The sequence below is a fragment of the Poecile atricapillus genome, chromosome W, assembly GCF_030490865.1.
Source record: "Poecile atricapillus isolate bPoeAtr1 chromosome W, bPoeAtr1.hap1, whole genome shotgun sequence".
Lineage (NCBI taxonomy): Eukaryota > Metazoa > Chordata > Aves > Passeriformes > Paridae > Poecile > Poecile atricapillus.
In genome coordinates, this window is record NC_081288.1 from 6,679,575 (window position 1) to 6,692,048 (window position 12,474).

General features: G+C 44.0%; 1 protein-coding gene across 1 annotated transcript in view; it reads left to right on the forward strand.

The window, feature by feature from the left end:
• Nucleotides 1-925: 925 nt before the first annotated feature.
• LOC131592469 (calcium/calmodulin-dependent protein kinase type 1D) overlaps nt 926-12,474 on the forward strand; it is a 209,322-nt gene continuing 197,773 nt past the window's right edge. The window contains exon 1 of the mRNA XM_058863999.1: nt 926-1,253. Within this exon, the coding sequence (XP_058719982.1) occupies nt 1,162-1,253 (92 nt within the window). The 5' untranslated portion in view covers nt 926-1,161. The remainder of the gene's footprint in view (nt 1,254-12,474) is intronic.

The window sequence follows — 12,474 nt, forward strand, 5'->3', positions numbered from 1 at the left end:
CGGCGGTGCCGGCGGGGTGGGCGCGGTGCCAGGGCCGGACCCCGGGCCGGGGCTGTGCGGTGCCCATCACCGGCCCCGGGCTGCCTGTCCCCTCTCAGCCTGGCCCTTGCTCCGCGGGCTGTGCTGGGTGAGGGTGGTCCACGCTGAGGGATGAGTTTTTAGATCCCAGGGCTGTGTGTGCGTGTGCGAGGCAGGTGGGCACCGCCGCCTCCGCGCATCCCGGCGCATCCTGGCGCAGAGCTCGTCCAGGCAGCACGGCCGCTCCTGGTGTGCCTTTTTAATTTTCCCTTTTTAAATTTTTTTTTTTTCTTCCTGGCTTTTCTTTTTTATTTTTTTTTTCCCCTCGCCGCTTTCCCTCCCCTCCCGTTTGACGTGCGTGGTTTTGGTGCAATGCGAATTATCTTCATTCAGTCAGGAGGGGCAGCGCCAGGCAGCAGAGCAGCGGCGGGGCTGCCTCCTCCTTCTTCCTCCTCCTCCTCCGCTTTCTCATCTTCCTCCTCCTCCTCCCATTGCCATAACAACCACGCACAGCCGCTGCGCCCGCGGGGCCGCTCCGCACCGCACCGCGCCCGGCAGGCTGAGCATCCCATGGGGCCCCGCACGGGGGTGGGGGAAGACAAACAGTGACCTCCCTCCAAAAAAAAAAAAAAAAAAAAAAAAAAAGAAAAGAAAAAAAAAAAGAAAGAAAGAAAAAAAAGAAAAGAAAAGAAAAACAAACAAACAAAAAAAAAAGAAAAAAAGAGGGACTTTTCGGCGGGGTGGGTCAGTCAGGGAGCAAAGTGACCCCAGGACGCGGGTGCGCGCAGCTGCTGCGCGGGGCGCAGGAGGACGGAGAGACGGGGCAGCCCCGCCAGCGGCTCCGCGGGGGGGGCGCAGAGGAGGGGAGAGGAGGGGAGGGAAGGGGGGAAGAGAAAGTTGGGAGGAAATAGCCCAGGAAAAGTGACACTCGCGGAGCCCGCCGGAGCGCGGAGGAAATAAAAGCGGCGGCGGGCAGGAAGTGTGAGGAGGAGGAGGAGGAAGGGGAGAAGAAGGAGGCGGAGGAGGAGGAAAAAGAAGAAGAAGAAGAAACAGCAGCAGCTGCTGCCGCCGCGGCAGAAAAGAAAGCAAAAGCCGCCCGAGGGCTCGGAGCCGGCGGCGCGGCATCCGCGGGGCTGCGCGGCCATGGCCCGGGAGAACGGGGACGGCGGCGGCTCCTGGAAGAAGCAGGCGGAGGACATCAAGAAGATCTTCGAGTTCAAGGAGACGCTGGGGACGTAGGTGGCGGGATTTGGCTGCGGGGCCGGGGGCGGGTGCTGTCCCTTCCCCCGGGGATGCGCGGTCTCCCCGCGGGTGGGTGCGGGTCCCTGCGCGGGCATTTGCGCACCCGCGGGTGCTGCTCCGCGCCCCGCGCATCCATCCGAGCAAGAAGTCGGAGTGACCTGGGAACACGGAGAAAAACAGAATTGTGGGGCATCACCCCTTACCCTCCCCCCATACCCCCCCAAGAAACGATAAAAAGGAAAAAACCCAAGTGTTTTAAAATATTCATAGAACGAGGAGACAGGGGAAGGTTTTTTTCTCGATAGTGCAACTGTAAATAAATGCGGTCTGACTTGCACGCTTCCCCTAAAGCCGATGGCTGCAGCTATTCGTGGACAGACGAGCAGAAATAATCGGAGTGGATTGGATGTGTTTTAGCTACGATGCTTAACTGTTGTTGGGCTTTATTTGTTTTATTTATAGTGGCGGGGCATAAAGATTAGTAAAACGTTAGAGTTGTTTTTTTTTTGTTTTTTTTTTTTTAAGGCTGAGGAAAAACACGCACAGATGGTGCAAGGGAGCGGGGTACAGGCTGGTGTCTTTTTGGCTGAGTAAAGAGTTTTATTTTTGTTAAAACTAATTTTCGCACTCAGGATATTATAAAGGTAGGGAGCCGGGAGTGCTGAAGGAGCCAGCGCACGGGCTGCTGTGTGTACACATTGTAATTAGAGTTGGGTTGTGTTGCGAGTGCTCCTCGTAGCTGTGTCCCCACCGCTTTCATTGAAACTTCAAGCGTGTCTCAAAACGAAGCGTTGTTAATCCCGAGTAGTGCTTTTCCTACGCTCCGTGCCACTTCCAAAACACAGTTGAACAAGTTTTGACTGTAATATTTGAGTTTCTTTCTGCTTCCAAGGGAGGGCTCCCTACAAACAGAGTATTTCTGGTTCGTGGGCTCGCTGGTTTCCTATAAACAGGCTGTGAGTAGGAACCAGGCTGGTGGTTTAACATGGAGGTGGGTCAGCAGCTCCGCCGAGATGGGCTTGATAGCACAGCCCTCAGGAAAGCAGACTTAGTAAATCAAATTAATGTCTGTCCAGGTGTCTGATGAAGCAAAATGCAGCGAAGAGCCAAGTGTTGTGATGTATTCTTGTCACCTTCATTGAGTTTTTGCTGTGGGAATTTCATGCTGGGAGAGACATGCTCTGCTTTGTCACCGTAGGTGTCCAGCTCCCTTCCTGAGCAAAGGGGTGTTGGGGAGGAAAGTTTCAATGCTCTGAGGTTTGCTGGAGCAGCAGGACAATTCAGTGGGGTTCCCATTGTACAGCTCTCTGTCATCTCTGTGGTTGTGGCATTGAAGCCACCTGCGAGGGTTAATTTGGGCTGCTGAAGAGGTTCAGGAAGAATTAATGCTGTGGCCTTGATCCGGATCCCACTGTAGTTAGTGGGAGCTGGTGTAGGTCCCAAGGAAGGTAAAGCTGGTCAAAGTTAATAGTTATGCATATTAGCATGGCTGTTGCAAATTAAATTCATTAAATATGGCCAATTAGTGTCTCAAACTGTTAACCATTGTCTGAGCCTCACAGTTTGGTAAGTCCTTTCTAATGGGAGTGGAAGCTGTGAAGTTTTTAAACTTGACTTAACAGTCAATTTAGAAAATATTAGAAAATTAAAATAATTGGATTACAAACCTGGGCCCATAAAAAGAAAATAGAACTATTTTCTTTTTCAGACTTAGCTGCATTTAATTATGAATATATGTGTGTTTAACAGCCTACACGTGGGCTGCCTTCTGGTTGTGCATTCCTTAGCTTCCAAGGGCAGGCTGATAATTAGAAGATTTGAATCTGAGTTTTGGTTCTGTCCTTGGCCACCCACCAGCACAGCACCTGCAGTCCCTACCAGGTCTGGTGTGACTTACCAGGATGTGAAACTTCTAAAGAATTTAGGCCATTGCTGTGCAAATCATTAAAGTGCCTGTGCCATTTCCACTGAAGGCAAGGAAGGGTGGTTCACTGACTTGAGCAGCAGATACACAGGGTCCAGGAGCCTAAATGATGGGAAACTTTCTCAATTATTGATAAAGTATTTAGATAGGAATTAAGCTATATGAGTATAAATAGCTTTAAAGTATTTGTACCAAAATGTTTTCCTCTGGCTTTATTTAGGAACAGGGTTAAAATCTGCTTTGATCCCTCCTGCACTGTAATGCTGAACCATGTTGGACAGCCAGCACTTGATCTCACTGGCTAATAGATTTTTCTCTAGCATGGAGTGAAAAACTTGGCATGTCACATGAAATGTACTGGATTGTAGTAGCTGTATTTTACATTTCTCTGCAATTCCATTTCAGGATGCCAAAGTGCTAAAAGCACTTTTAACAGAAAAACAGCCCTTTTTCATGCAGCTGTCTTAACTGCCTGTGGTAAAATTGGCTAGAGAAAGGAAAACACTAAACCCCCAAATCAGGGAAGAAAGTGAAAAAGAAACTTTAAAAGCATATTTTATTTCAAGTGCATTGATTTGTGAATGTTAAATCTATGTGTACACCTTAGTAATGATTTGTTCTCAGAAAAGAGCCTTTCATCTGAATAAAAGCTCTTCCATGGATCTTTAACATGGGAGAGTTGAAATTTGCTGGAATTATTAAAAAGATCCTAAGTCAGTTAATCATTACATCATTTGGGCTTCAAGGAACCGCTAATGAGTACCCAGCTCTCCCTTCCAGAGCTGGAATAAATTATTTACACATCCCTGTAAATCATGTCCAGCCACATTGATGCTGAAATTGAATTGGATGTCATGTCCAGATGTAAGAAAGCAGCCCTTTTCCACCCAAAGAATTGTTTCCTTTGGTGGCTGAGGTCTGTGTTGTTTGCTCTGCTCTGTGCTGTTGGACAATAATGTTTTTCTAAAGAAGTTCCAGCAATGCAGTGATTGGCCCAGATGTACCCAAACCTGTATTTACCCTGTTCTGTGTTTATGCAGATGTTAAAGCATGTGCAATCTTCTTTTGCAACCTCTCTGGTATCAGAATGTCAACAAAAGATTTTGATAATACTAATCAATATTAATATATTTTTTAATACATGATTCTTGGTGAGGTTTATATGTTATTATATTACAATAATACAGTGAACCACACTCCATATGCATGGGTTCATTGAGTGCACCTTCTTGGAAACTGGGCCTGTTTGCTGCTAAGCCATTGACAGTGAAATTACAGATCCTGAAAAAGTAGCTAGGCAAAAATAAGCAAAATAAATCAAAGATAAAATAAAATCATAGCAATGGGCCAGATCCTCAGCTAATGTAATTTAGAGACCCTTCCAAGTCAGGTGTGCTTGAGGAAAGACGAGGATCTGAGTCTTCTGTCTTTAAATTTCCATAAATTCACCTGTTGTAGCTCCACTCAGTTCCCCCTGGAAGACAAATTGAGAGGGGAACTGAGGGCCTGCCTGGAGAGGGGGATTTCTGTCCCAGCCCTTGAGAGATGGGAAGGTTCACAATAGCAGGAATCTGATGAGTGATCACAGAAATATCACTTTTTCCCTCCACATTTAAAGTATATTATGTCTAAGGCCTTTTAAACCTTAGATTTTGACATCAGAGAAATAATAAGAAACATGTCATCCAGTAGTGAAAGAGGAAGGTTCCATCACTTGATCTGCCTAATTAGATCAACCCAACATTTCTAATATATCTGTAATTAAGCCTAATTGGCATCAGAGTTATGATGAAGTCCTAGTATTTAGAAAGGTTCAAACTTAGTAACTATGAAAATACTGGTGCTGTCCTTAAAAATGATGTGGTAGATTCCTTAAAGCTTAGTAAGGATAACAGAGGGAGTTGCATGGATATAACCATAACATAGTGAGAGCTGGGTGGGAAGACAAATACGCTTCAAGTAAGTTTCCAGTACTTTCCTAAAATACAGTATAGAGAAAACATATGGGCGGTTCTGTTTTTCTCAGGGGCTCTGCGGTAATTTTTGGTTTGTCTGTGTCACTTCCATACTCTTACGCCATTTGATGGGCTCCTGGCACTCTCCATGGCTCTTCCACACAGCAGTACGTGCTCGTTCATGCTGTGAAATGAAGTCACTGCTCGTCCTCCTCTCACATCTCTTTTCTTTCTCACACACCCACATGCACACAAACACACGCATCGTCACAAACCCTTACGTGCTGTCTGCTGCGTCTCTGTCCTCTCACGTCCTTCACGGTGCCTTTCCCTCCGTGCAGCCTCACGCTGGCTCTCCATGAGCTGATCCACCTCCTGCTCTCTCTCTGTTTGGGTGGTCAGACCCTCGTGGGGGCTGTGCCTTGGGCCAGCCTTGGCTGCCCCCAGTGAGAAGGTGCTGGTGGTCAGGACAGGTCCTGGCAGAGGCCCCTCTCTAGAGGGGAGGTGCTGGGAGGTTCCAGAGGGCTCAAGATCTGGTTGTCTCTGGTCAAAGATCCTGCCTTTTCATCAGCTGGGCGCCAAAAGCACTCGTGTTGGATTCACACAACAGATCTTCCCTGTTTGGCCATTTAACTTGAGGCATCGTGCAAGTTACTTGGTTTTTCCCTTCTGATTTTCAAAGTTCTCGAGACATAAAGAAAGATGTTGATATTTGTGTTTTCCTTGGCTCAGTGCCCCTATGATGATTGAGGGGTTTGTCTGATTTTTGAGTTTCTGCTGACATTACTAGCAATTGCTGCCTGTCTTTGATGACATCTCAGTGAGGCTTGGTCAGATTGTTTCATATTTACTCCAGTTCAGTATTTTCCCTTTTTTTTTTTTTTTTTTTTTCTTTTTAAATTAAAATTAATTAAATTAAAAAGAAAATGTAGTATCCCAAAGGGCTGAAGTTGAGGTGCAGGTTTTCAGGAGCAAGGTTGATGAGCCACTGGAGCAAACCATAAAGGCATAAAGTCTTCTTCTCTGGGATAGTTTTCTGGGAGCTCTGAAAGCTGTCAGGCTTCAAGCAGCAGGAAAGTGCCTCTTGTCCATGTTTACAAAGGAAGATAGTTCATGGTCATTTCTGACCTTAAAATCCATAACTCTGGGAAATCTCACTGTCAAATCCATGTGGAGTCAGGGATAATTTGTGCTAAAAGGTGCTTGTAACACCTCTCTCGCATCTGTGGGAGGAGTGAAAGCTGAGGTCCAAATATTAATGTTTAACTTAGTGGTGTGAAACAACTCAGATGTTTTAGTTTGTGTATTTTATTTAGAAAATTTGTTAGGACTCCCTTTAAGGTGATGTATTTTGTTTTAAACCAAGTAACCCTGTTTGCTATCACCTGGCATAGGTTTCTCTCCAGTTTGTTCTTGAAGGCTTAAAAATAATGAGTTAGTAACTTTTGATGTAAATTGTTGTTCTTCCTTGAACAGTTACAGAAAATAACTGGTTTGAGGGTTCAGCTGGGATTGAAGTGGGGAAGAAAGAAAAGTAAGATGGCCAATGGATTTAAAGGCTGATAGTGAGGATTGGGAAAAAAATTGGCAGCCATTGGTGAGAAGGGATTTTTGACAGCTCTGCAGCTGTGGTTCACAGGTGCATTTTGGAAAGTGCTTGTTTGGGGCAACAGTGTAGCCTAAAGGCCAATTTTCTTTCATCATCTGAAATTGAGATTTCAAAATACTCAATAATCAAAAGCTTTCAGGTGAAACCATAATTCTGGAGACACACAGTTGCTGTACTGTCAGCTCACATATGTGCTCATGCTTCCTTTGTTAGCCAGTTTGTCTACTAGTTTTGATGCCTTGCCTCATTTTTTCCCTGCCTTGTCTCTTTTTCTGTGGATATGCTCTTTCAAGTACATCTTGGTCCTGTCTGAGCTCCCTGCTGCCAGAGGATACTTGCTCACCTGTATGCCTGTGCAGCCAAGGAGGGTGCTTGACCAGCAAGGTGACAGTAAGATTTTTGGGGTGGAATTGACAGTTTGCATTTTCTCCCACTATTTTTTGCTTAGGAAAATGTGATCCTTGCCTCAGCCAACACTTAATCTCAGTCCTCAGGACTTCAATATAACAAATATCTATTCTACAAGTTCTCTTTGTGTAGGGCAAAGCATGCATAAAAACGTTGGTGTTTTTTGGCAGCCACGGGGGTAGCTGACACCCCAAAAGCTCCCAACAAGCAAAACCCAGAGGGTGGAGAGGTGGTGGATGGAGCTGAACCCAACTCTTTGGAGCCCTACAGTAATCCTTTAACCAAAAGTCTCTTGTTCCCATCACAGCCACAACACAGTGGGTGTGAGAGCCTTCTCTGCCGCCGCTCCCGCCATCTGGAGCAGCCTGTCTGCTTCCTTCACCCTCCATCTGCTTTCACATAGGAGCTGAAATATCTCTCTATGTATGTTTTCCTTCCTTCTTGCCTCTTTTTCTCTCCACCTTGGTTACTGACCTCAATTATTTTTGTTGTCCTTCATACACGGCTCTCTTGACTACATGCAGAATATTAGTTGGGGTTACTTAATCCTTTCAAGCATCCAAGGATGCAATTAATATTGAATAAAGTAGTATTGTTTTGGTTTGCTTGACAATAGCAGTCATTTATAATAGGATTCTGAATTTATTGTCAGTAATGGTATTCGCTTAACTGGTGACTCACAGTTTATATTCATGATTACTTAATAGGACCTAATTTTCTAGTCATTTTAGATAGCAGGAAAACAAGTTGGAGATAAGTGGGTACTGTTAGTAAACAGGTAATGAGTGAAAGGAGGGATAAAAAATTCCTTGGGGCAGGGATCTGTCATTTTCATTGGAATTCAAACCACCTTGCATTTCAGTGCTTCTCTGTAAATAATAATTAACAACAATAACAATAATTTGCAAACATATGTGTGTGATTGGGCTGTTGTTGAATGACAAATAGCTGGCTTAGCAATCAGAATATGTCTCATTTCTAGCAATCATAGTGTTCCTTAAAACCTTTCCATCAAATCTTAACACCAATATGTTTTTTTATTATCTGACTTGGCGGTTCCTATAATTTTCCTCTGAATGTTGTGCCAATCACTTTTGAAAAAGAAAGCTATAAATAACAGATTGTTAATAAACTTTTGAAGGCCCTTTCACTGATGTTTCCATGTTGAAAGCTGCATATTGAGTTTTATGCCAGAATTACTCACCAAACAGATTGTAAAAGGTTAAATCAAAATAATACTCTTAAGCAGAATTTCTTGGCTGAGTTAAAAAAGCCTTATTTATTTATATTTTTTTTAAACACTGGATGTGCTAAGAAAAAACTACTAGGAAGCATTGTTTTGGGTCTGATCTACGTGCAGAACAGCTGATTACAGTGCTCTCTAACAATATCTCACTGATTTTGCTTGATCTTTTCCTGAGCAATATCATGGGTCACTGTTAAAATATCAACAGTGTTGGACAACTGGACTGCATAAAATTGGTTCTTAAAATGCCTTTTTCAAGAGTGAAATGAGAAGAAACACATGAAATAAAACATGCTGGCTTAGTTGTATTGAGGGTACATATATTATATTATTTTTATTTTTGTTTTTATTTTCTTATATCCCCAACTGGAGATAAACCAAACAGTTTCAATCTTCTTACAGTTTCCAGGAGGAACAAAACGGAAGTACACGTAATGATGCAAATGAACATGAGCAGCAACAGGGTGAAGAATTGTGGCATCTTCCCCCTAAATCCTTTCCTTTGCACTTTTTTTCTGCAGGATCCTTCTCATTTTCCTGCTCTTCATGCTCCCACTAATTTAGGTTGAGAATTTGAAGATGTGTTCTTCCAAGTCTGAACACCTAAAAGTTGGGATTTCCATCTCATGCTCTGTTCCCAGACTATAGTAGACCCAGAGATTCATCCATGGCTGGTGGGAGTGAAGTGAGGTGAGGATGTGTGGAATTTCTGAGCTCTGCGAGCCTTGAACCTCCCTGTTTGTTTTGGTGAGGGCTGGGGTGGTGGTTCAGAGAGCAAAAAGAGTAATATATCCCTGCTCATCAGTGGTGGGATATGAAGGTTTGCAGGTCTTCCTGGGAGCTCCAAAGGGAAGATTCTGGGATATCACAGGTATCTCCCTGAAGACAGAACCCCACAATGCTGTGGAGTTGTTCTGTGACATTGCTGTTTTTATGTGAGCTGGGTGGTTAAAACCTGCCTGACGCCCCATGGCACCTGGGAAATGTGGCTGCCCCTCTCCACCAGCTGCAGCACTGCTCACAGAAATGGATGTGCTTCTGTTGCAGTACAGAATAAGCCAGCACAGCCACTCCTGCTGTAAATGTAGATGTAAATGTAGAGATTTGCAAAGGTTGAGAGGCTGTTGCGTGTGTGAGGGTTGGAGATTGGCAAGGGAAGTGTGGATGGTCTAAAATACCTGGGTTTTTTTACTGTGCCTTTTACTGGCCTCAGAAGAGATCAGGCACTGTTGTGTGAGGACTACTGCAAACACTAGAGTAAAAGACTGTTCGTACCCAGGAGAACTTACAATCTAAATAAATAAGACAAAAATGCTAACACTGTTTTGTTAAAGACAAGCACGTGTATCACTTGTAAACCCAGAGCTGAGCCTGCATCTTAACTCCAGCCTTATGCAGGGGACTGTCCTGCTTCTAGTAGCAGGCACTGTGTCAGCACCAATGTCCTCAAAATACATTTATTTGTATGTGATTCACCCAGGGTCATCATGTATAAATCGTTTTTACTAGTTAAGGTTTGAAGATGCAAAGCACTGTCTCTGTGCTGTTGGTAACAGCGTGGGCGCTTTATTGCTGTGCTGTTTCAGCTGCTCAGAGGAATCCAGGTCTGCCCAGAGCTATAAAGAGCTGGAACAGTCCAGGCAGTTCTTGGGGCGATGTGGGATTGCTCCCAGCAGGATCCCATCCTCCTAAGCTCTGCTTAAATAATTCAAAGGACCAAGCTTCAACTAGGCATGTTTTCCATACAAACTCACCAACTATGACCCTACTGCCCCACTGTGATGGGCAAGGGCAGAAATGATGGAAACTATTGGATGAAAAACTGTGAAAAAACCTAAAATTACACAGAAAATCCAAAAAACACAAAAGAGAGCTGAAAGGAGAGGAGAGCACTTAAAGGATTTGCAGCCACATGGAAAACTCCTCTGGGGAAGGCACAGGTTGCTAATCAAATTCAACCATAGTTGAGAGAGATTGCTGGAGCATCTCTGGATAATCCTTCACTGTTGTTTTGAGTTGGTTTGGAGATTTCCTCCCACTGCTCACTCTTGTCTTCTCCTGCCTCTCAGTGTAAGCAGCTCTGCATGATGTGCCCAGCCGTGAAGTGTGTGGTGTTTTGGAAATTTAGGCAGAGCAAAGTGCTTGGTGTGTGCTGTCAGTGGCACAGGACACTGAGCTCATTAAACTTGATTTGTGCTCTCCATGCTGTTTTCTTGAATAACACCTGTACAAATTCAAAGGCTTTGTCTTGTACTTTGGGACATTTTGTAGCTGCAGCCTGAGATATCTTAAGGACTATCTAAAGCTCTGGGGTCAGCATCAGCCTCACACTCTGCTTTAATGGGATTTCTTGCCGCAGGGGTGTAATTAATTTGTTCAACTTTTTTTGATGGGAAAATCTGACACTGTTAAGCTTTTCCATGGGCTGATGATGAGCATCACAAAAACACCACCTCCTTTTCTGGGTGCAAGCCATGGTGTTTTGAGACACCTTCTCTAGCATAATTACATAGCAACCTGAATATTGCAAAGCAAACAAGCTCTCCCTCCCAAAATAAAATGCTCTCAAATGTAAAAAAAGCACCATGAAACAGCACAACACTCTTACCTCTTCTAGGGAGAGAAGAGGGGGACAAACAACACACAGCTTGTTAGCCAAGTTGCTTGAAGCACCATGAGAAGGTGCTTAGATAAAAACATTAATGGAGCAGAAAAACAGTGTGACTCCTTTTGGCCTAATGACCCAGGCACTGGAGCACAAGAGGGATAATTTAGAAGGAAGGGAAATGTCTCCTGTCACAGGTTTGACTTATGCCTCTTAGGAAAGAGGAGGCTATATATTTAGATGTCAGGGGAGAATGTACCAAGAAATGAGCTGAAAAATATTGGTTCTCTAAAGCACATAGACACAGGGCATAGAGGTACTGCAGGCTGCAGGGAAACTTCTCCTCTTGGTCATGCTAAGGTGTATCTGGAGTAATTTTGATGGCTAATTTTGCTGTCCATAGCCATGTAATTTATATCATAAACATAAATTTTATGCTCTTAAGAGAGAGACCCTAAAAAAAATAAAATCTTGCAGAGCTTTGTAGTCAAGTCCATTGAACAAGTGTCTCTGATGAATCTTGTGTTTTCAGTGGAAAAGTATGAAAGTGATTGAAGGATTCTTGAGTAACAGCTGAGATGATTTGTGCCCAGAAAGCAAATGTGTGCTCTTTTGCTACTGTTGGAAGGGAACATAACAGGCACTAAAGCTGAGAACAGGCAGGTTCTGCAGGTGAGGGGAGTGGCACTGGGGGAAAGATGAAAGGAGAGGTCTGGGCAAAGCAGAGCAATGGGATTCAGCTGCAGCTTAATTGACTCTAGAGACTTTTAAGTCCCCCTCCTTGTTCATGAGCTGGAGAAATTCATGGACATGGATCTTTTGGACAGGACAGCTTGTACTGCACCAGTACAGTTTCATCATTTTCAATGACCACTAAAATGACTGGCAGCTTCAGTGCCAGTGTTTGCCCTGGAGATTGTGTGGTGTGGTGACATCTTTGTCTTGCATTGCCATGTGGTTGTGAGGAAGGTGGAGAAGGCCTCTAAATGCATATAAGTAGATACAGTGTCTATGTGTGTGTGTGTTTGTATATAAAATACATATAAGATGTATATTAATGTATGTATATTCACACATTAAAAATACTGTTTATATAGTGAGAGATATACAGCAATAAATAGCACTGTTTCTTTGCCAAACAGCACATTGTTTGGCCTCATTAAAGAACACATAGGTACTGACTTGTGCCATTTGGCAAAACCTGTATGAGAGCATTGTGAATGTTGTTGTTAATTTATTCTGTAGTTTGAATTTTTCTTCATATTTGGGTTACATTTAGGTGAAGACAGAAGCTGTATGGTGCCCCTGTGCTCAATTAGCTAATAGGGATGAACCTAGACAAATAACAAGTTAAAATCACAATGGTTCTTCCCTCTTGTCCTGTCCTCCATCTCTCTGTTACCTCTGCTACAGCAAATCCCTGCTTTCTATCTCTGTCTAAACCGTGCAGTTTTGGCTTTGGAGGGT